The 23,614-nt window shown below is 38.9% G+C and overlaps 1 protein-coding gene across 1 annotated transcript; it reads right to left on the reverse strand.

Annotated features, from left to right (window-relative positions):
* Nucleotides 1-13,773: 13,773 nt before the first annotated feature.
* CCDC177 (coiled-coil domain containing 177) lies at nucleotides 13,774-23,153 on the reverse strand. The gene is made up of 2 exons (XM_075192184.1): nucleotides 23,021-23,153; nucleotides 13,774-16,951 (listed from the first exon to the last, which is right to left on the reverse strand). The coding sequence occupies exon 2, from the start codon at nucleotides 16,947-16,949 to the stop codon at nucleotides 14,886-14,888; it is 2,064 nt and encodes a 687-aa protein (XP_075048285.1). The 5' UTR covers nucleotides 16,950-16,951; nucleotides 23,021-23,153; the 3' UTR covers nucleotides 13,774-14,885.
* Between the last annotated feature and the right edge of the window lie 461 nt (nucleotides 23,154-23,614).

A 23,614-nucleotide genomic window follows, 5' to 3' on the forward strand; every position in this document is an offset into this window, starting at 1 on the left:
CACAAAGCCAGTTATTATTATTATTATTATTATTGTTATTATCCTTTATTTGTTAGGCGCCACAAGACTTCCGCAGCGCCGTACACAGTACAAACAGTAGACTATACAGGGTATAACAGTACAGAACAATAAACAAAAAGTACCAGTACTTCAGAACCTCCAGGCAGGCTGATGCAAAAAACACGGAGCAGAAGAACAGGTGAGGAGATAGGAGGGAAGAGGGCCCTGCTCATGCGAGCTTACATCCTAAGGGAGGGTTAAACTTACCAGGCACAAGAGGAGCCATTTGAGGCAATGGGAGAGAGGGAAGAAAAAGCGGAGGAGATGGGGGTTAAGTGGATGGGTGGTAGGCTTTGAGAAAGAGGTGAGTTTTGAGTGCACGTTTGAAGGAGCACAAAGTAGGAGAGAGGCGGATGGAGCGAGGGAGGTCATTCCAGTGAAGGGGGGCTGCATGGGAAAAGTCCTGGATTCTGGAATGGGAAGAGGTGATCAGAGTGGAGGAGAGGCGGCGGTCATTGGCCGAGCGCAGGGAGCGGGCAGGAGTGTGAATGGAGAGGAGGCTAGAGATATAAGGGGCAGTAGAGTGGGAGAGAGCCTTGTAAGTTGTGGTGAGGAGTTTGAAAAGAATTCTGTAAGGGAAGGGGAGCCAGTGTAGGGCAAGGCAGAGAGGGGAGGCAGAGGAGGAGCGGCGTGAGAGGTAGATGAGTCTTGCAGCCGCATTGAGTATAGAGCGGAGGGGGGAGAGACGGGAGTGGGGGAGGCCAGTGAGGAGGAGGTTACAATAATCGAGGCGGGAGATGATGAGTGCGTGGATGATGGTTTTGGTGGCCTCCTGAGAGAGAAAGTGACGTATGCGGGTGATGTTGCGTAGTTGGAAGTGACAGGCTTGGGCGAGGGAATGAATGTGGGGGGCAAAAGAGAGCGAGGAGTCAAGGGTGACACCCAAGCAGCGGAGTTGGGTGACAGAGGAGATGGTGGTGTTGTTAACGACAATGGAGAGGTCATGGTGGGATGGGAGGCTGGGAGGAGGAAAGACAATGAGTTCAGTTTTGGAAATGTTGATTTTGAGAAAGTGCTCCGACATCCAGGAGATGGCAGAGAGGCAGTCAGATACCTGAGCGAGGAGGGTGGAGTAAAGATCAGGTGAAGAGATGTAGAGTTGAATGTCGTCAGCAAAAAGGTGATACTGAAGGCCAAAGGAGGAGATGAGAACACCCAGGGAGGAAGTATAAAGCGAAAAGAGTAGAGGGCCGTGAACAGAGCCCTGTGGGACTCCTACAGCGAGAGGGTAGGGGGAGGAGGAAGAACCAGACAATGCACAATGTGTTGCACAATGTGTCTAACAATACTATAAGTGCAATGTGACTGTCAATGGAATCTGTAAAACGGGACCCTCAGTGGAATAATTATAATTATACAAGGCTGGCACATTCATTTGCTGAGGCACTGAGTGGACAAGAGGATGATTTTCATTCTTATTTCAGCTTTGGTTACAATGTAAAGACATATCCGACTATAAAGGGTATATTAATCTGATTGGTTGCTATAGGCAACATCACCACTTATTTTAAACCTGCAGTTTAGTAAATAAACCCCAAAAGTCTCTGCTGGGTCAATTATTACTTAGAATCTAATTGTGTATTATGCAAATACTTAGTTTCTAACAATCTAAAGTGGTTCCCATAACACTTTGCTCCCAATCTAGGACATCTCAAAATATCAGTTGTGGAGCTTGGAGTACCACAGTCCCCATTCTGTCAGAATTCGATTATAGCGTACTTGTTGCATTTTAAATACATCTTCTTTATGAAATATCAACTTACCAACTAAGGAAAACAAGACTAGATAATATTGTGCAGTTAGTCAATATTGAAAAACAGTGACAAGACATTCCAGGGACAAATCACTAAAATCTTTGTAAATTAGGGACATTTGGCAAATATGCAAATAATGGACTATCTTTGAAATATTTTCTATTTTTAAAATAATTCATACTATTTCCACATCTATGTATATTTTGAATTGTAATATGACTAATGATACAGTTTCTCCTCTTTCATGTAATTCGCCCAGTTTATATGAACTGAGCATCAAGTTTCTCCTATATCCATACCTCACAACTTTTTAATTTCTGGAACTGGGACATTATGGGCACATGCACGAGAAGCGGCATGGAGACATGGCAATATCGTGTTGGGGGGTATCAGGGCCCCCGGGCGTGTCCAGCGCTTCCCAAGCCCCCTTCTCTCCCCTATAAACACCCCTTTAATGTTGCATGCACCTGCCACCTATTAGTGCCTCCAACGTTCCTGGAATCTGGACTATCCAGACAAATCAGGATGGTTGGGAGGTTTGCCTATATCTATAATATTTTGTTGTTTAAACAAAATTTTCTATAAAAAGTATTCAGTTTCAGGTTTTCATTCCACAAGACTTTATCATCCAAGATCACATACAGCTTGATCAACAATGGCTTTCATAGACAGGTTTATGACTCAGTACAGACTAAGCTCTTGTCAATTTATTTATATAAAAATATTATTTCACAAACCAATATAAATCAACAAACAGTGTAAAGTGATTGTACAGAATTGTGTGCTTAACAGAGAAGTCACAGCTCCAGCATCCCTAAGCACTTCACAGTTGATGTACAGTACATGCTGTCAGACAGGACAATTATCTGAAGAAAAGTTAAGGGGAGGTAAACATGGAAACAAAGAGCACAGTAATTCTATTATGTGATCAGGGTTTTCTATTTTCATTGTGTTGGTGCGGGTATTATTATACTCAGATTTCCACAAATCAATGACAAAACGCTCATACCAAGGTAAAATGACGAATTAACATCAAACTCATGGAGTTGTAGATAACATATGGAATACATAAACCTAACTTAGTGTTTGTGCTGGATTTTTGGCTGATGTTTAGTGGCACTTGCAGAGCACACTAAGAGCCATTGACACAGTATTTTATATATAGGCTATTCCAAGTTTCTGTGTGTAAGGGCATTTAACCAGGGCGTTATATGACACTAACAGTGGAAAATAGTCCAATTAGTTGCTTGCATTTGTGTAATCATCACGCATCTTGGTATGGTTCCCCAGCCAGCACTCAGGAGACAAGTTTTTCTTACAAATAATTGCAACTGGAAAAATCAAAATGATGTTTAAATAAGTTGGATTTATATATTTTATTTTATATATTGATGTGTTTGACAAGGACCTTAAATCACTACTCTCTGCTGTTGGAGACCCTGCTCCTTCCTACTGTCTCTCAGTCAGTGGTTTTCCTGCTCACCCTCCGTCCCCCAGCCTCACATCATGACAGCATATCTCCCAAATTTTAGATTTCCTAATCAGGACAATGCAAGCATGCTGCCACTGGGCAGCAACATGGGCATTAGAAGGGGGCGTGGTCCCATTCAGCCCCCCCCCCCTTCCCAAATATAGTCACACAAGTAGATAGGTCGCTGCCTCCACAACACCAGCTCATTCATCTATTAAAATACTCTCTGCTGCTGTGGACATTTCTATAATCTGATTAGCTAAAGGTTGTCTCATCTCTGCCCACTTCAAAACTGGGACATAACAGATGATCAGGAAATAAAGCCTGCATACAAAAAGGTGCTCTCACCATAGGCAAATGCACCTTAAAACATTTTTAAACAGTTATATCCGTATTCCGCTATTAAGTTTTTGGGGGGTTTTGTACAATTTTCTAATTAATGGACTATTTACAAAGTCTAAATGCAGTTTTTTATAATATGACACAATATTGAAATTTGGGTGTGGCTATGTTTTCTTAAAGACACATTTTAACAGTAAAAATATATCGAATTAGCAAAAAAAAAAACCACATAAAGGCACTTAATATATGTAATATAGGTTACTAATATGAAAATCTATATAAAATAAAATGGCAATATGCACATCCTAGCTAGTTTCTATGATTTCAAAAGGATATTATTTAATATTTTTTATTAAGAAAGAATTCACACAGAAATAATGGACAAGATTAAGACATTGTCCTTCCTTATACACATATTTATGCTACCAATTAGGACACTTTTGTGAATTCGGGCCTAGAATTTATGTGCTTGGGTCATGTATGTGGCATCACCCAACGTACACATAGCTTTACAACATATATGACAAAATGGGTTAAACAGTGAGTTCAGGCAAATATAATAGAAAGAGGTCCCTGTTCTAACGAGCTTACAGTCAAATTAGGTAGGTTGACATAGACAGATTGGTAGGTAAAGTGTCAAGTATTCAAAAGTGCTGATAACAGGTAAAGGTACAATAATTGTACAGTAGTTATGCTTTGCAATAGTGCTAGTTATCTAGAAAGTAGGATTTCAGTTTAGCTTTGAAGAAAGATGGTGGCAATGATTGGTATTCTCTGTTTGAGTGGGATGGAATTCCAGAGTTAAGGAGCAGTTTGAGAGAAGGGTTAAGGGCTAACTCTGCCTAAAACTAAACCCACATCATTTTTAACTAACATTTACCATTTTACCAGACCTGTGGTGATCCCAAATACCAGCAGTGCTCCATTTGGTGCAAGTTGTAAATGACAATTGCTTGTGCACTGCTCTCAACCAGTCTGGTACCGTCCTCCTCTACAAGCCTTACCCAGCCCATCACAGTGCAAACAAGCGATTGGCATGTATGACAAGTAGGACTACAATCCCTTTAACCGTACGAAGAAATAATTTTAGGTGATATGGTCAAGGATAGGGATCCATGAGAGCAACTTAAAGGGTTTCTCTGCTTAATTGTTTTATGTCACTGTGTAGTGCTTGGGAGACAAGATAGCTATATACTTATTTTTTTAGCCCCCGACACACTAAATGGTAAAATATAAATTATGGGTGGAGATACTTTTCAAGAGCTGGTAGAAATTTTGGAGAGAGAGTTGGTCAGAGACTGGGTGGCATGGACTTAGGGAATAAGACAGGAAGTAAAAGGGAAACAAAGGGGTTGCAGTAGTCAAGGCATGAATGGATGAGGGCATGTATAAGCATTGTAGTGATGGCTTTATATTACAAAAAGATCAGGTATGTGATGACCTATAAAATGTGATGTGAAAACAAGAGAGAAAGATAATCTATAGGCGATGTACAGAATTCTACGTTTTTCGTACCGGTTCCATAAATAGGAAAATAAAAATCTAGAAATAGTTTAGTTTTATTCCAGTTAAGGGTGGGCCATCCATGTAGACATTGTGGTTTAATTTTAGTGTTTCAAGATACGAAAGGAAACACTAAGTTTACAGCTCTAACATTGAGTTTCCTTGCTTGTTTGCCTATACCGATTATTTTTGCAATTAGCAACCAGTGTGAGTCTTACAGGACACCGTTGGAGCTGTTTCATTTCTCTATTAGTTCATCATCAGAGTATGAACACAGGATCCATATTAATACCACACCTAAAGCTCCCGTAAACTCTTATATGGATTGAGGGCTATTGCCGAGATATTTTTATCATATCCAGATTGTTCAATTTGTGGCACTAACCAGGATTTTTATCATTGGTGAGTGACTATGAATGATTTTTATGCTTTCCTTTTCAGCTACATTTAAGACAGCAGTCGTTTTTTTTACAATTAATAGCGCTTCATGGTTTGCATATCTATCTCCTGATCCATCACAATGCACTGTGACTCAATATTTGGGGTTCATTTCCTCAAAGTTATAATGTTTTTATCATTCTAGTTTGTAAGGTGTACATCATTATTTTATTACTTTTATTGGTTATATTAAAACTTTACATTGTTTATGATCCGTGACCGCTCAGTCCGATTTATTATATTATCTCTATCAAGCCAGCTGGGGTTTTTTTGTCGAATCTATATCAGATTGTTCACTTGTAAGTGTCAGATTATCAGTTATGAGCTCATCAGCTGGAGAGAATTAAATACACTGCATGGTTTGAGTGTACAAATCAACTCTGCTTTATTAGTTACAAGTTCCTATCTATATAGCAAAAATCACGTATTGCAGAAAACTACGCCCCAAAAGGTTTTAACCACTCATGTTCCCTTCACACAGATGTTAGTATATTCTCTCATTGTCCACACTAGAACTCCCCAGGAGGGGGGCTGGCTTATCTCCTGTCTGGTATGTCCAAGGTTATAAGCATAGCCTTGCAAATAATGAATTACTCCTACAAAACAGGTGCATCTAATTGTATTTAAGCTATAACAGAACAAAATGGCTATAAGGCAACAAGGTGGCGTCAGCTTAGCAAAATCACATTTCTCAGTATCATGACATGATCACAACAAATCTGTACTTTAAAAAAGTAATCACTTTTATTATGTGTTATGTTGCTGAAAATTTAGGAGATGTGTGTACTGTAGGTATGCATTCATTTATTCAATCAATGTAGAATGAAATAAAAACAAATGGAATGGTTACAGCGGGACTCATTTAGAGTTTCAATCAAATCTAGCGAGGTGGTGCAAATTTGCTTCTGGACAAACCATGTTGCCATGCAAAGGGTATTTTTTTGCATGCAGGGAAAATACTTCTTGTTTTGCATGTAGTACCGGAATACTGGGTAGCTTTATTTATACTCTAAATCTATATGCACATTTAAACCTTCCCATAAACACACTTCAGTGCATCATGATGCTAAACTGTACCTTCTAGATGAATTTAGTGCTGTTAATGAGGCCTAGTGTTATATATACAGTAATAACCACACAAGAAGGGTGCACATAGATTATTTGTCATATTTAATTGACCAGTCTCCCTTGAAAATTAAAAAAAAAATATTTATAAAATACAACATTTACTGTAAAGATTTGCAGTGCAATAGCAAAAAAGCATCTACCCTGTTATGACATGCTTGAACAGACATTGTGCTATATTCACAGAGCAATTACATAGTTCCTTACGTAGCAGTGTCCCTAAGCTCAATGCTACCTCCTCCATCAAAATTCCAAGAAGTTGGATGTTTTGATGAAAGCTTGAAGCTGTTGCCATTTGACATACAAATTTGTGAGAACAGGTGGTGCATAAATTATTGCACATAACAATGAGATGGGGGGTTTTCAGTACAGTGTTTAATCCATATGTTGACCTTGAAAAACAACCTCATGCAATACATGGGTTTTAAAGAATTATTAAAATGTTAAAATACATTTGTGTAATTTGTGTAAAATTGAAATTAGCATAATCTTAAATACACTGATTGCCATGTAATTTTCTACAAATCGCTATGCTCTGAGGGATTTAGCAATTGATTAATTTTTTCATGGAAAGCAATATCAATACCTGTTCTAAGAATATTGGTCGACACTATATTTGATTGTCCTTATTTATTGTATATTTTCTGAAGATAAAGTTAACTTTCTGGCTTTTGTGTTAAGGACCAAACAAACAACTGGACCCACCAAACAACTGGATTAAGCTGGGTACACACTACAGAAATTTCGACCAACTTTTTATGCCGAGCGATTTTACATGCGATCGATGATCCGATCGCTCGGTCCATGGACTGCATACACACTAGCCTTGTTTAGGACGATAAAGGGAAGAGCGGACGTCCCTTTAGCGACTTTTTACAGCCATGTTGTCGTGAGCAATGACTGTAATTTCATACTCACTGTTGTGGATCGGTCGGAAGTTTATACACACTACACAGCGGAAACAAGATTGGACCGAAAATATTAAACGGTACGACCAACCAAATGAGGCGATAATCGTCCATTTGGGCAGACTTTCGACCATCGTGTCACTGCACACACTGACCCGACTTTTGAACGAGCGGTCGTATGTCGGCTGTTTGAGCCGATTATTGGATGAAAACAGTGTAGTGTGTACCCAGCTTTAGTGAGCAAATTTGGCCTCACAAATTTCAATAATCTGGATGTTCAGGAGAAATCTGTTAACAATGAGATTGCAAAGACATGGGCACTTCTATGCCGAACATTGACTCCTGCAGAAACACGTGGAAACGGTGATCATCTTTCACACTGTATTACGGCTACCTCAAATCAAATCCAATCAGAGCCCATACTCTGTATGTCAGTATGGTCTAATTGAAAATGATCAGTTACCTGATAGAACTGTATTAGGGATAAAGGATTTTACACATTTTATAGTCACAGCCATCAATTTCTGATGTTCGTCATATTGATTCTAAGGGAACGATGTATGAAAGTGCGGTTAATTGTGTGATTTTAAAACCGCCTTCAATAGAATGCCACTTTCAGATACCACATCATTCATTATTCTGAGATTTTCGTAAAATCGCATCCTATGGGGAAGATTCAATTAGAAGCGCGGTGTCTACGGAACATCTGACCCCAGAGAGGTGCGAGGGAAAATGAGCGGAGATTCCTACCGCAAGTGCAGGTAATAGGCGGAGTACAATGTCTGCGCCACATTACCGGCAACTGAATTTCCTATGTGTGGTGGTTGTGAAGATGCACACAGCATACAGTTTAGCAATAATCCCATGCTGGTTGTAGCAAAGCGCTGGCTGGCAGACAGAAACATCATGCAAAAACCCTTTGCAATGTGTCCAATTGTGGCTAAGATTTATCTTTGATGTGCCTTTTAGAAGGCGTATATTTGTGCATAAACATAGTGCACGCTTACATGTTGATGATTATGACTGTCACACCTATGCTATATTTAAAGTTTTACATGTCATATGATGTGTGGCTACTTTGTGGCCGCATTTTAGTAAACAACTGTAATTAAGAACTTTTGCATATACATCATACTCATGCATCTCGCCAAAGAGAACCATCTACATTGCAGGTCACAAGACTGTCATTGAGGTTTGCAATAAGCTGGTTTAAAAAAAAGTGGCTAGATGTGCAGTTTTTACTTTGATAAATTGCACGGTTTGAAAACTGCACAAAAATGTTAGAATTATGGAGGATATTCTCCAGAGATAGTTGAAGCAGAAAGTGGTGGTAAGTGTACTCCATATTTTACCAAAATAATTCTATTTTTATTCCTTAGATTGTACGCTCCCTTGAGCAGGGCCATCTCTCCTCCTGTTTCCTGCACCTTTTACTCTGCTCTCCAGCTACCTTTCCCCCCACCCCTCTGGGGGTCTCCCCGTCATCCGCACCCTTCCTCTTGGGCTCTGGCGCCTGCCGGTCTTCCCTCCCCCCTCTCTCTAGCTGTGCTCTGAGCTTACTGAGTTACTGTGCTTATTGTTTACTGTATTTTGCCGTGCCACCTTGTACTGTACGTAATTGTCCCTGTACGGCACTACGGACACTGAGTGGCGCCTTTATAAATAAAAATTAATAATAATAATAATAATTCCAGCTCTTCACTTCTACTTTTTGCTGGTAAACTGCAGATAAAAGCATGACGTTGTTACCACCACTTTTTCTTTTACCACAATGCAAAAGTTTATAACATGTATTTTTGTATTAAACTAATAAATTGTACTAAATGTGAAATAACAGGGTTTCTCTACTAATTGGGTACTTTGGGCTCTATCACAATGCACAGTCGTCATCTTAGGGGTCATATTACTAAATCTACTTGATTTGAAAAAATAGTGATAAAAATTAAAATCAAACATTTTCAAACTCGCCCCAAATCACCAGATATAGCAAATTCCCTTAAATCAGTCTTGGAAATCAACAAAAATCATTTCACGGGTTTCAGATACAGGAGATATGCATATGTAAGTATTGAAATTAATGGGCCCATTCATTTCAATGGTGTTTCCACAAGTGTGTTATTAACCCCTTTGAAATAAATGGACACACTAAAAACTAAATGTTATCTATGGAGTTTTGTATTGTTAGCCAAACAGATTAGTTATGGACTCGTCAGACATTTTGACATCATGCTGGAGGCACCAGGTCTATTCCAATTATTCTGTAATTTTCATGCTTACCTGTGTCCCCATCAGCGTTAGTTATCTTTTTATCACATCAATAGAGATTCAGAAGTTTTTAATTGTGTGGTAAATCAATTTGTTAACACAGCGTGATTATGCTGAGTATTGAAAGTTTTCATTGCAGTCATATTAATGAAATTGTAGTAAACTTACAATACAGAGAACAATAAAAGTGATAACAAATGAATTAACCACTTAATTAAGGCATTGGTTCAAAATTGAAATTAATGAGAAAAATCTTTGAGATTTTTAAACATTGCTGGTCAATTCACCTTTTTTAAATCAATGGAATTCACTAAAAAGACTTGGGACAAAAAATTCCCTTTTTGACCATTTTGATTGATTTAAAAACATTGGAAATTCAACCTTTAGTATACCCCTTAATGCTAAAGTATGACATGAAGCACACATTCAGTGTATATTGTGGGTATTCTACATCGGCACTAATAATGGTTAACTATTGTACATGATAATTAAAGTCGCTGTATATGAGACTTTTACTTATTTATGTGCTTTTAAATATCGCTGACTCTCATATTTTACAAATAATGACAGCTTTAGTGCCACCAAATTTGTGGTCCATTAGCTGGCATTGATTTTCCATTATTATTGTCACTCTAGAATATCTAAAATTGCCCCAAAACAAACCTTTGCTAAACAATTTTATCATCACTAAACTCATGTCATTTTTCTGTGCTCTCTATTCTGTATATATATTTATTGGACTTTTCTATGCAATTATGCAATCTACAGAGCAAACAAACAGTAGCTGCAATTGTGTAAGAAAGCAATAATTTAATATCTTACAAATGTTGTTGTTTATTTGTGTTGTTTTACATTAAGCATATATATTTGTGTAATCCAAAAAAGACACCAAGGGCTAGATTTACTAAGCTGCGGGTTTGAAAAAGTGGGGCTGTTGCCTATAGCAACCAATCAGATTCTAGCTTTTAATTATTTAGTACCTTCTACAAAATGACAGCTAGAATCTGATTGGTTGCTATAGGCAACATCCCCACTTTTTCAAACCCGCAGCTTAGTAAATCTAGCCCCAAGTGTATCCTGCACTCTTTTCTATAAGCGGTTTTACTAATTTAGAATAGGGATATATACTTCCCCAAAAACAGTTGTAAATTTAATAGATGGTGACTAAAAATTTAAGCGCTAATAGTGTTTTGTAACAAACTGAACAATCCCCTAAAAAGTGTAGAAAAATATCCAACACTATTAATCATGAATCAAACGTGTATAACAAGTGACATACATGGAAAAAAAAAGACTTATATTTTAGTAGGAGATATATCCTCTTCTATTTTATATCATTTGTGAATTCACAAAATATTATGCATGTGTAAAAGAAAAAGAAAAAGCAAACATAGCATGATACTGTATAAAAAACTTAAACTATTCCACATCAAAAACTTGTATTCTTTGTGATAGTATTTTCAAATGCTTCTGGGATTCCTTCCCCTAGGGAGTGCACTAACAAAAACAATGTGTTTTCTGTGCTTATCAAAACACCTCCTTTGATCTGTGAAATGTGATTTCCACCTTCACCTCCAAACTCCCATTGTGTGTACACTTACAAACAGTAAAATTATTGAGTGTTGTATTTTGAATTTTTTTTTTCAGTATCCATATTTTAGTTGTTTGATGACAGATATATCCCCAAAGGGGAGCATCAAAAAAAGGAAAAAATATATATCTCGTGATATTGTAAACATTAAGTTTTAATTTTTCAATAAAAATACAAGAAATCTATGAAAACATATTAAAGATGCAATCCTAGGGCAAGTCAGAAATACTGATGGACTTCTACCAGATAAAGATGATATTGCACATGGTATAAAGCATAAGGACTCCCGGGTCGATTGCAGTGATAAAGCCTCCAAATACTCAAATCCTGGTAGTAGTGTTCATCTATGCCCCTAGGGAAAAGAACCTGTACAACCAACGCGTTTCCACCTCCACACCAGGTCTTTTTCAAGGATCCTTTCCTGATCTTTCTTTTTCTTTTACACATGCATATTATTTGGTCGATTCACGGATGATATAGAAGAGAAATATCTCCTACTAAAATATAAGTTGTTTTTTCTCCATGTATGTCACTTGTTATAAGCGTTTGATTTATGATTAATAGTGTTGGAGATTTTTCTACACTTTTTAGGGGATTGTTCAGTTTGTTACAAAACACTATTAGCGCTTGAATTTTTAGTCACTATATATTATATATACTTGTGTGTTGGAAAGTTCCGTCAGCAGGTAAGAGAGCTGGACAGAGCAGTCTGTGCTCCCACATGCTCCTTCCTTACCTGGTGGCGACACAATAGAACTTGCCAAGCACCTACAACTAGGGCTCCATTGACGATTCTTACCTGCTATTGCTCACCACTATAAACACTTGGCAATAGGATACTGTAATACCACTTTCATACTGCCGCCCGGCAATATCCCGGGTGTTAACCCGGGATATTGCCGGGGCACAGAGCAGTATAGATAACAAGATTCCCAGGTCGGACGGGTTCATACTGCACCTGCCCGACCCGGGTTTTAGAAAAAAAAAAGTGTTAAAAAAGATTTTAATTAAAAAAAAATACATAAGAAATGTTTACTTAACTTATTTTCAGCCAGCGGTGTCTCCGGTGCGTTGCCGGCTGTCAGAGGGACCTCTGGGTACTGAAATTACGTCATTTTAGTACCCAGAGGTCCCCCTGACAGCCGGCAACGCACCGGAGACACCGCTGGCTGAAAATAAGGTAAGTAAACATTTCTTATGTATTTTTTATTAATTAAAATCTTTTTTTTTTACTGCACAATTTTTTTTTTTTACAGTATGAATGGTGAGACCCGGGAATTACACGGGTTGCACCATTCATACTGCAGGCGAGCGGGGTCCAACACGGGAATTACCCCTCGCAAAATCCCGGGTCTAAGTCCTGGGATTTTAGACCCGGGATTTTGTGGTTGGACTATTCATACAGCACCAAGACCCGGGTTTTTCAGCGTGCCTCTGCAAAAACCCGGGTTTTTGGTGCAGTATGAATGGGGTATAAGTCATATTTGTACCTGTCATAGCTTAACTTCATTGTATCTTTTGTATGATTTTAATGATATTGAGAGTCATCATTTAGTTAAGTATGATCACTTTTTAATTTTTAGAGAAAAACTAATAGCACCCTAGTAAATTATTATGTTCCCTAATTAATGATTGTCAGTTTCTTCAAAATCAGAAGACATTTAAAGACCCTTCCAATGTCTAATTGACATTTTTCTGATGTGTCACCATCAGACATTTTCTGGAATGTATCATGTATCAAAAGTGGATATACCCTTAGATCTAACCATTTTGGGGTTTTCTAGATAGGACAGGATTTACATTACTAGAGCAGTTAGGTACACAACACATACCCATTACTCACACCTTTAACACGGAACATTCAGTAACGTCGCTAGTTATATCACCATAGCAAAATTTAATGGCATTTTCCTACACAGTTCATCCACACCTCAGGTATACTTACATCAGATCATTTTCTGGATTCTCTCAGTACATTTTTATTTGTTGATAAAATAAAATAATCTTGACATAAGTATTGTGCAGGGAGTGAGCCTTTTCCATAGACACAGGTATATTTATTATGAAATCTGGGCCTGCATCTACACAATTCCATAGTCTTTAAGTGTGTTCTGAGTCTGACTCACAAACCAAACTGTGTGTACCTATCCAAAACACCAGTAACACCAGAAAACTAAAATAGTTACTATGCTTTTAAATATGTGCTTCACATTTACTGCCATGAAGATTATGTAAATTGGTTTGGTACAGTATTTTTTTGCCTTTGAGGCTTGTAAAAGCAGAAAATGGCTATTGAAGTTACAGTCAATGTTCTACTTATATGGACTCTTGTTTCTTTAGTCCATTTGTCACAATTGGAATGTTCTTACCATTCAAAATGCAGCATTAATAATTATTACAATTATAATTATCTATAAACTAATGTCAAAACCAAAGACATTTGTTTGATGAACAGGAGCTGTCGTGTGAGTGTGACATTTAAACATAGAAGTACCCCAGTCCATGAAATGTTTGTTGTGCTAACAGCTAAATCCGTAGCAGAATTAAACTAAAGCCAGGGTTTATGTAGTTACAAAATGCACCACCTGAGCTTTAGATGTAAATTATGACCTATAAGCCTCCTATTCCTTTCTTTCTTTATCTGTTAAGAGAAAATAATAAATAATAGTTAATGGCAATTCTGAAAACAGGATGACTTAACATTCAGAAGCATATTACACTTGTGTATTCACAACATAATAAATATATTGCTGTTTTTGGTTTCCCCCAGGCCCAGATTACTAAGTAATCTGCAAAGTATTCATGTTATAGTTTGTAAACTGAAAGTGGAAGAACATGAAGACTCTACTGAGTTTATCCTTCTGTTCTGTACAGTTGTGAAATACTTGTTAAAGGTCACTCCATATTTCACACACAACACTCTACTTGCTGTACATAGGCTTATTACACTTCTTGAGTCCCACAGTTGTCACTGATCAACTTGTCTTGTGCATGTTACACAGTATCATCCTTGTCTTAATTCAAAATCCCAATCATAGGTGAGTGGAATTTGTAAATGTCTTTTGAGAAGACTTTCTTGCACCAATTTCTCAACAACTCAATTTTATATGTAAATAGCATAGTAAGATAAGATGTTAATGGGAATATAATTGGGCATAGCTACCTTTTAATATTAAGGGTTAACACACACTTGATAGATGTGGGAATTAACCAAAGGAAGGATGCGCTGCCCATTGTGCATATGATACTGACCTATAGGAAGGTCTTTGGTTTCTGTCTTTAACATAGTAACCCATTACTGCTGCCTAGGCCTGGTAGGTTAGAAGATGTCTTAGAACATTCTCTTAAGACGATTCATACCCTGGATACTGCATCAAGAGAGGCTGGCATAGATGTGAATGTATGTCCCCTATTCACTCTCATATCCTTCATTTTTTATTAATGCTAGCGTATAGTTCTGCTTCCAGAGCCATTTTATCAAAAGTACGTGTCTTTGTCTCAGCTCGAACTTTCTCACGGATGTTAAAGGAAGCCCTAGCCACTGACCGTGCATTTTCAAGCACTGTCTGCTTCTCCCTGAAGATCTGTTCACTACGATCTAGCTTCCTTTCTATGGACATAAGCAGCTCCTGTCTTTTCATGTCCTCACTCTTCAGTACCTTTTGACGATTTTCCCTCTGGAGCTTCTCCTTTTCCAATCGGCTTTCCACAGCTTTCTTTGCTTTGTGCTGTACAACTTCATCAGCTACCTGAGCAGCATGCTGCAATCTCCTTTCAGCAGCCCTGGCCAGTTCACTCAAATGCTCTGCACGCTCCTTCTCCCTCCATTCAGCTGCCTGTCTTGCCTTTTGGATTTGTAATTCCTCCCTCTCTGCCCTGTTCTTCAATTCTTGGTTTCTTTTCCCAAGTAATTGTTCCACATTTTCCTGTGCTCTATGAAGATTTTTCTCAAGTGTCCTTCTACGCTCCTCATTATCAGACTCCTCTTTTTGTGCTAACTCCTGAAGAAGGGCTTGGTGCTTTATTTTCTCCATTTTGTTCTGAAGTATTTTGTTAACCTGTAGCTGCTGAGCCTTCTCCTGTTTCTTATGCTCGGCTAAAAACAACTTCTCTTGCAGTAACTCATCATTTTGCTCCAGAGCATCATTTTTTCTCTGCTGTTTGGACTTTAGGTTCTTCACCTGGTTAGTGTTGTTTTGCTTACCTTCCACTTTGCCTCTCACCAACTTCTCTCTTTTGAGCTTATCAACCTCTTCTTCCCACTGTTCCTCATGGAGTAAATTCTGTCTTTGGTGGCTCATGGACACAAAATTCAGTTCCTCTGAAGAGATTTTACTATGTCTGTTCCTGACTTGAGACTCCACCATTTTTTGTCCTTTTATTATAGCTCTTTGTCTCTCCCTTTCCTCATGGTCCTTTCTTAGATTTGAACTCCTTCGCTGGGTTTCCCACTGCAGGTGAGCCCAGTAACGCTGCTCATTTCTGATGTTTTCCTCCTCATGTTTGGCAATCATAATTGCTGCAATCTTCTTATCTCTCTGAGGCAATTCTTGAATGCCTTTCTTCTTCACCTCCTTTACCATCCTCTCAACTTTCTTAGTTGTCTGAGGTGAATGACTAAGATCACCGAGACTGAAACTCCGTCCCAAGAGGGAGTTAACTGCGTCCAGGGTCCTGGATTTTGGGATGAACTGTGCTGTCCTGCAACGGGAACTGTCCCCGCTGTAGGATGAGGTTATGGACTCTGAGGAAGTTTTAGCAGAGCCACCATCTCTCATCTTCTGCAGGGAGTCCAGAGACTGACTTTTATTCTTTCTTGGTACAGGATGAGTAGAGTCCATGATCATTGAGTCACCACTGCCCTGGGAATCTTCAGATTGGGAGCATTTTTGAGCCTTGGACACTGAGGTATGTTGCTTTTTGGAGAGTGGTGGATTGCGTCTTTGGGTGCCTTTGGAAGGTAGTGATTGGTAGTTATCAGCATCCTTAGAAAGTGTTTTTTTACATCTTTGAGGACCTGTGTGGGGTAGAGTGACAAATCTAGGTTCTGCATTGAGGGATGATTCAGCCCGAGAGGGCCCTTTTGAGCTTGATGGTGAGCCAAGGTTGCTGCTCAGCACCAAGGGTAGAATTCTCCTTTTTTCTTGGCGGATAATCCTTTCCCTTTCCTCCCTACACATCTTCAACTTTCTCTGCCTCTCTATCTCATACACCTCGCAAAGACCAGTTGCGACCCGCATTGATCTCCCTGGAGCTTCTCTAACTAAATCAGATAGATTTCTAGATAGTAGTTCTACTGGTTTCACCATACAGCGAGCACAAGCCTCCAGTGAGCGAGGACTTGTTAGCACATAACGACTTCCTTCTGCATCTGGGGACTCAAAGTTGAAAAGATCCAGGTGCAACATGGGAGAATGCTCTCTCTGCCGCACAGATGCTCCCCCTGAGGCCTCCTCCCCTCCTGGATCATCTGTAGGCTCAGCCATCATCATACCTGATGGAAAGAGAATAGATTAGCTTTTTCACATAATCCTATAATTATATATATACCTTAAAAATAGGCCTTATATCTCTTGTTCGCTAAGTAACTGTTCTTGTGAAACTTGAAATTATTTTAGTAATGGTAATGCATTATAGAGCTTTATATTATATGCAGTTCATCCACATATATTGTGATTATGATTAATTGTAAGCTTGCACAAGAAAATAAGAGTAAAATTATTATTATTATTATTATTATTATTATTATTATTATTATGGATTTATATTGCACCAACATATTACATAGTTCTGTGCAATCACAGAATCAGCCACATCCTTGTCCCAGTGCGGTTTACAATCTATCTTATCTACACAGACGCACAAACACGCACACATGCCAGAGCAAATTAAGTAAGAAGCCAATGTATATTTGGTTTGTGGAATGAAAGCTGGAGGAAACACATGTAAACACAGCAAAAATATACAAACTCCTAACAAATCGTGGATAAGTGCCTTGATCTTTATGGGGAAACATGCTATTATTATTTTTTGTCTTTCAGTCTTCTCTTTTAAGTTTGCCTTAGTAACTATCTCAATTACCACCAGAGCCTCAATCTCTTGGTCTGTAGCTGCAGAATGCATGATCGAGTTTCATCAAGGTTCTTCTCTCACTATTTAAAATTGTAGAGGAGCTAACAGATCAATATAATACAGCTCTTAGTCTCACAGGAAATTATCCTGTGGACTTGATAAGCACTAGTTAATTGCGAGCAATTTAAATTGTAAACCGTGTTTCTATACATGCATATATTAGTGCAATGAATGAGAACAACGATGTAAGTTAGTAATTGGACAATATAGGCTTCAAAGATGAATTCAAGTACATACAAAGTCTCCATCCTAAATGTTAAAATAAAGTGCATTGACTTAAATCCATTACCATGCAGATAGCCTGCCACGGTTCTGTAGGTTAGGATCCTAGATCTGCCCAAATTAGCACTACTCACTACTTACAGCAAGGTGCGGAATCTAATGGGCAGAAGGTTTTCACCAGGGACCGCCGCAAGGTGGTTTGGTCTTAGCTACGTCTGCACCTCAGGTCGCGGCCCTTACTGGGAATATCAGGCAACACCGGTAGGGGGATATAAAGACGCGAATCCATTTGAGTACAGCAGGTTACCACTAAGATGGTGGCGTGAATACAGTCTGCGGACAGCAGGTTGTTACTGGAATGGAAGGGTAGTACACGAAGGAGTAATAGTCTACGGACAGCAGGTTACCACTGGAATGGTGGCGTTGAATACAGTCTGCACACAGCAGATTGTTACTGGAATGGAAGGGTAGTACACGAAGGAGTAATAGTCTACGGACAGCAGGTTACCACTGGAATGGTGGCGTTGAATACAGTCTGCGGAGAGCAGGTTGCTACTGGAATGGAAGTGCAGCACAGGAAGGAGTAATAGTCTGCAGGCAGCAGGTTACCAGTGGAATGGTGGCGTTGTACACAATAAAGAATGAACTCTGCAGACAGCAAGTTACCACTGAGATGGTGGCATTGTTCACAGTCTGCGGACAGCAGGTAGCTGTAGAGATGGAGGCGTAGTACACAAAGGAGTAATAGTCTGCGGACAGCAGGTTATCACTGGAATGGTGGCATTGTATGCGATGAAGTATCAGCTCTGTGGACAGCAGGTTACCACTGGAATGGTGGTGTTGTACATGATGGAGTATCAGCTCTGCGGACAGCAAGTTACCACTGGGATGGTGGCATTGTTCACAGTCTGCGGACAGCAGGTAGCTGTAGAAATGAAGGCGTAATACACAAAGGAGTAATAGTCTGCGGACAGCAATTCACTAGAAGAGAAATAACACAGCATGTGGAATGGAGCCATCTCTAGCATCTAGCAAGTAACTTGAAGAACAGGCACAGAGCAGCTGAGGAAAGTGCCTTTTAAATTTGGAACCAAATTGAGCAGCCAATGAGGAAGGAGCAAAAGACATAGAGACCGGGTCTGCGCAACACCGAAAGGAAGATGGCGGACATCCGGGATGGAACGTGGCGGTCAGCGGGGAGCAGATAAGTGCGCCGGGCTTCGGTCATGTAAGCCAAATGCCCGGCGTGTGACATAGCCTTTGTAGGGTGGAACAGATTAAAGTAGTTTTGATTGTGATTTAATATCTTTTAAAATCATATGTAGTCATGATGATTTTCCATGTATGGTAAATAATCACGCTGACCTTGTTGTTCAGATCTTGCCTGTATTATATCCATATATGTCAATCTCGTTTGTGTTTACTATAGCTATTCACATAACCAGCTCTAGCCTTCCAATAGCAGAATATTGATCTCTAAAATGACTAAACAATATATCCGCTTCGGGACAGCTGACTGTTACTTCTCCCCCTGTATCTGGTTGCTCAGCATGTCATGTGGTATCTGGCACCAAAATATTAGCAGCAGTCAAAGCTGCTTATATCCTTACACTTGCTCATTTTTCCTGCTTTCAACACATCAGCTTCAGGACCTGATTGTTCACTTTCTGCCTAATATATCCCACCCCTTGACAGGTGCCATTGTAACAAGATAATCAATTTTATTCCCTTCACTTGTCAGTGGAAGAGAATCCCAGGGCACATAGTAAGTTATAAGAGATAAAACCTTTACTGATATAAATGGGTAAACCACTTGCGTGAAAAAAAAGTTAATTTTTAGTACCTCTGTCTGAACAGTAGCTAGTAGTATGGGAAATTATTTTCCTAGGTGCTAAAAGGAATAGGTAATCAATGTAGGATCAAATATTCACTGTATTCAGTTACCAGTATAAAATACTTTAAGCAGAGAAAGGTTTTATTTACAAAAAACATAAACAATTGTTCCGGCCAGAACATATATACATAAACAATAAATGAATAAGCATTAGCATGATTTTATATTCAAAACATGATTACAGGCACACACCATTTTTTGTTTAGAAGTTAGTGAGAAGAGTTTAATAAAAACAAAAGGGAACGTGTCCTAATACAGGCAAAAGTTCTATGGTAAAATCCACAAAGTCACTAATGGTAACCCCGAACAGCAGTTTTACGTGCAACGGGTTGCATCATATTTTGAGGTAGATGGTGACATTTAACACAGCAGCCAGTAACTGATACAGGAGTCCAGCAGTATGGATGACCTAGCCTGCAGCTAGTTTTATTGGGCATCAAATGAATAAACAGAAATAAATACATTTAATAAACCTTGCCTACATAAATCCCCCTCTCCCCTCTCCCCCCATACACACAATAAATGTATACAGCAAGTTTGTCCCACTTACAGGTATCTCTTTCAGCATAGACTTCACTACTTCTTTCGCCAGGTAGTGAGACATCCCTTCATTTAGGCCAGAAGATCTTAACTGGAATGCAGGCCTACCCTCTCTCCCTATTTACTTCAGGGGGCATTAAACCAGCTCTCATGTGAGCCAAATATATTAGAAAGTTGTCTTTCCAGCACAAACTACTATTTCGCTGGAGTTTAAAACACATAAGATAGAAACATCTACACATACAGTACATACACCAGTTACTGTTTCCCTATGCTTCTCTCATAATATAATAATAATATATTGTTTATATTCCGATACATATTTTTTCATATTGAGTCGTATTTAAATATTTCAGTTATCATTGAATACCATACAATTCTCAACTGTGGATCTCATTATTCACACTCTGTTAACAAGTAATTGTGGGAAGAGGTGCTCCTAATTAGCCCCACTTTTCATCTTAGGGAGGGCAGAGGTTTCCTTTCAGCACACAATTTAAAAAGGATTTCTGCCTTTGGAGTGATCTATTCCTAACCAGCCCTGTTTGAGGTCTCTGCATGGCAAGGGTGTCCATAGCCATCATTTAACTTACAACTCACTTTGGGGACTAAAACCTGTTTTGTCATTCCTATTCTGTCATGACTCAATCCAGATCTGAGTATGTCAGTACTCAAGATAATAAAAATTTGTGTTGCGCCATTAGGGTGCAAAGTATTAGGCTCACACCTGAACTCCAGCATAACTGTACCTGCATTCTGCTACCTGTATACCTGATTTGACTCGACTTGTTCCTGGACCTCCCTTTGCACTCTGATTTTGGCATTGTATCTCTCCTCTGGTATTACCGCGGCTTCCCTTGACTACTGTTTTGGCTTCTGATTCGGTACTTCTTCTCTCGCTGGTTACAACCCTGCCTTGTCTGACTTCCCGTTGTTCAGCCCTATCTTGCCGGTGACTGTTTTGGAGAACCGCGACCTATGCATCCTATGCGGCTAGGTCCATACTCCCTTGGGGGGGTCCCTGGTGAATACCAGGGGTGCATTAGACTCTGCTCCTCCATATACAGTAGCACTAACCCTAGCAGATAGCCCCCCATCTATTGTGACAAACATATTGGATAAAGGAAATTGTATTGTATCATGATGATCTTGCTCTAACTTAGTGGTAACGTGGTAGCATGCAGACAGCAGTTAGAGTAGTACTGAGGAGTGTCATCAGACCAAGGACAGGGTTGTTTCAAAGATCTACTACAATCTCATCTCAGTTCATCTGATGGACCCAGTGAGTTCAACTGTCATAGCTGTTGTCATCTCTGTTCCTCCTCTAGTGATCTTCGCAACCTCCTTGGTGACAGCAGCTGCCACCACAACTACTGCGGACCTGATAAACAAGTGTCCTGGCTCTGTCTCCAGCAATGAGCATGAGGCCACAGAAAAATACTGGGCACACAGCTGTGCTGAGTTGGTGGAAGATTACATATGAAGGATAGTCATGGTTGCCAGCAGCTGACGGTTTTGATATTTCTAAAGTGATCAGTAAATCTTAAATGTCTCCATCTTCCACCCTCTCTTCTCAATCCAACAGTACCACACCACCAGCAATTTACAGAAATGTCAGTCACCAATGACGGCTTTAATATTGGTGATTGATAATGTTTTTGCCTTACAGTAGCATCTCACACCTTCCCCACCACAAGCTACAACTGTTAATTCACTGCCTTATTTATCCATTGTTCTCCACACCAATAGATTGTAAGCTCATTTGGCCAGCTTTGCCTCTTGTTTCTTGTTGTTCTATATTATTTATTTGTATAATCCCCTCAATGTACAGTGCTATGTAATATGCTGGTACTTTATATAATAATAATATTAATAATAATATCAATAATAATAATAATAATAATAATAATAATAATTATTATTATTATTATTATTATTTAGGTGCAGCCACACAATAATCATGTAAAGTTACTTTTCTGTTCCCCATCACTTGTGACCACAGTCTTGTATTGCAATTTTGTGAAGTTATGCCAAACCATACATATAAAAACCCAACAAATTGCAAGCAAGGTGAACCACTCTTCCCTTTTTTATAAAAAAAAAAAAAAAGTAATACAGTCTTGGTTGTTAACAAGAGCTTAAATTAGTGCTTCTAAATAGCTATGTTAGGAGAAAGTTTTGATTCAACCAGGAGGGATGTAAAAATAGAAACATAATGAAATATGGATGGCTGAAACATTGCAATGTTGAGAAGGGGGTAAGGAAACTAAACAGGAGTTGTTCATCTCTTGATCTACCAAATGAAGCTTTATGTAATAAAAGTAATTTCTATTTTATATGCTATGCTCCTGTTCCATTTTCCATATGCTCAGTCCCATTTCATTTCCAGCACCTCTGCCAGATGCTTGATTAATCCACACTAGTTCTGAGAGGAATACATCAGTGCAGACTAGATGTGGGAATTAAGGAGGAGGGTACAGAAAGCCCATGATTGCTAGCGAAGTAACATTACACCACAATCAATCAATAAAACATACAAGTATTACATGACATGAAAAATATCTAAAACATAGTATACCATTCATTCATCTTTGATTATTATTTGCAAGATTTTAAATCTATAAATCTGAATTTATATGAGTAAATTAATGCATGCACACTTGGGTGATGGATTCAGGCTGCATACATGTAATATAGCAGTATACACAAAAAGGGTAAAGTATGGTAATATAATGCATGTGTTAATCAATCACATAATGAAACACTACCAGTTACCTTCATTTCCCACTTCAAGATCAACTGCGGGTGTGTTTAGGAGACAGAGATTTCAGCACCACAGCAATGGACAGCAACCAGATACTAGGGACAGGCAGCTGCACAGAACAGCCAGCGATCAGCAGATGAGGGAGGAGGCTGTCGTAAAGAACAGCTGGTGGGATAGTTCTAGCAGGAATAGTCAGAGATCTGCAGAAGCGGAAGCTTGCAAAATGAAAAAAAAAATCACAACCAGAGACCGGTGGGAAGGAGACCGTTGCACAGAACAGCTATTCTAAATAGAGGAGGGAGGGTGAAGAATTGATTAGCACAGCCAGATACAATGACGAATAATTAGGACAGGGACAGAAGAAAGGTGACTGTGTATTTAATCGTTTATTTGTATAGCTACAGCATATTATACCATTTCAAAAGAATAAAGGAGCCTGAACAGTGGTTATATATATGCATGGCATTGTTAAACTTGAACAGTTTAATCAGATCCAGGTGTGACTGAACATAAACTATATATTGCAAGTCAGCTGAAGGGCAAATGTACCATATTTATTTTGCTCTTTTTGTCTTTCTATAAATGTTCAGTAACTATATTAGAAA

The sequence above is a fragment of the Mixophyes fleayi genome, chromosome 12 (genome assembly GCF_038048845.1).
Source record: "Mixophyes fleayi isolate aMixFle1 chromosome 12, aMixFle1.hap1, whole genome shotgun sequence".
Classification (NCBI taxonomy): domain Eukaryota; kingdom Metazoa; phylum Chordata; class Amphibia; order Anura; family Limnodynastidae; genus Mixophyes; species Mixophyes fleayi.

Coding starts and splice junctions, on each gene's coding strand:
- CCDC177 (XM_075192184.1), bottom strand. CDS start 16,949: ATGATGATGGCTGAGCCTACAGATGATCCAGGAGGGGAGGAGGCCTCA.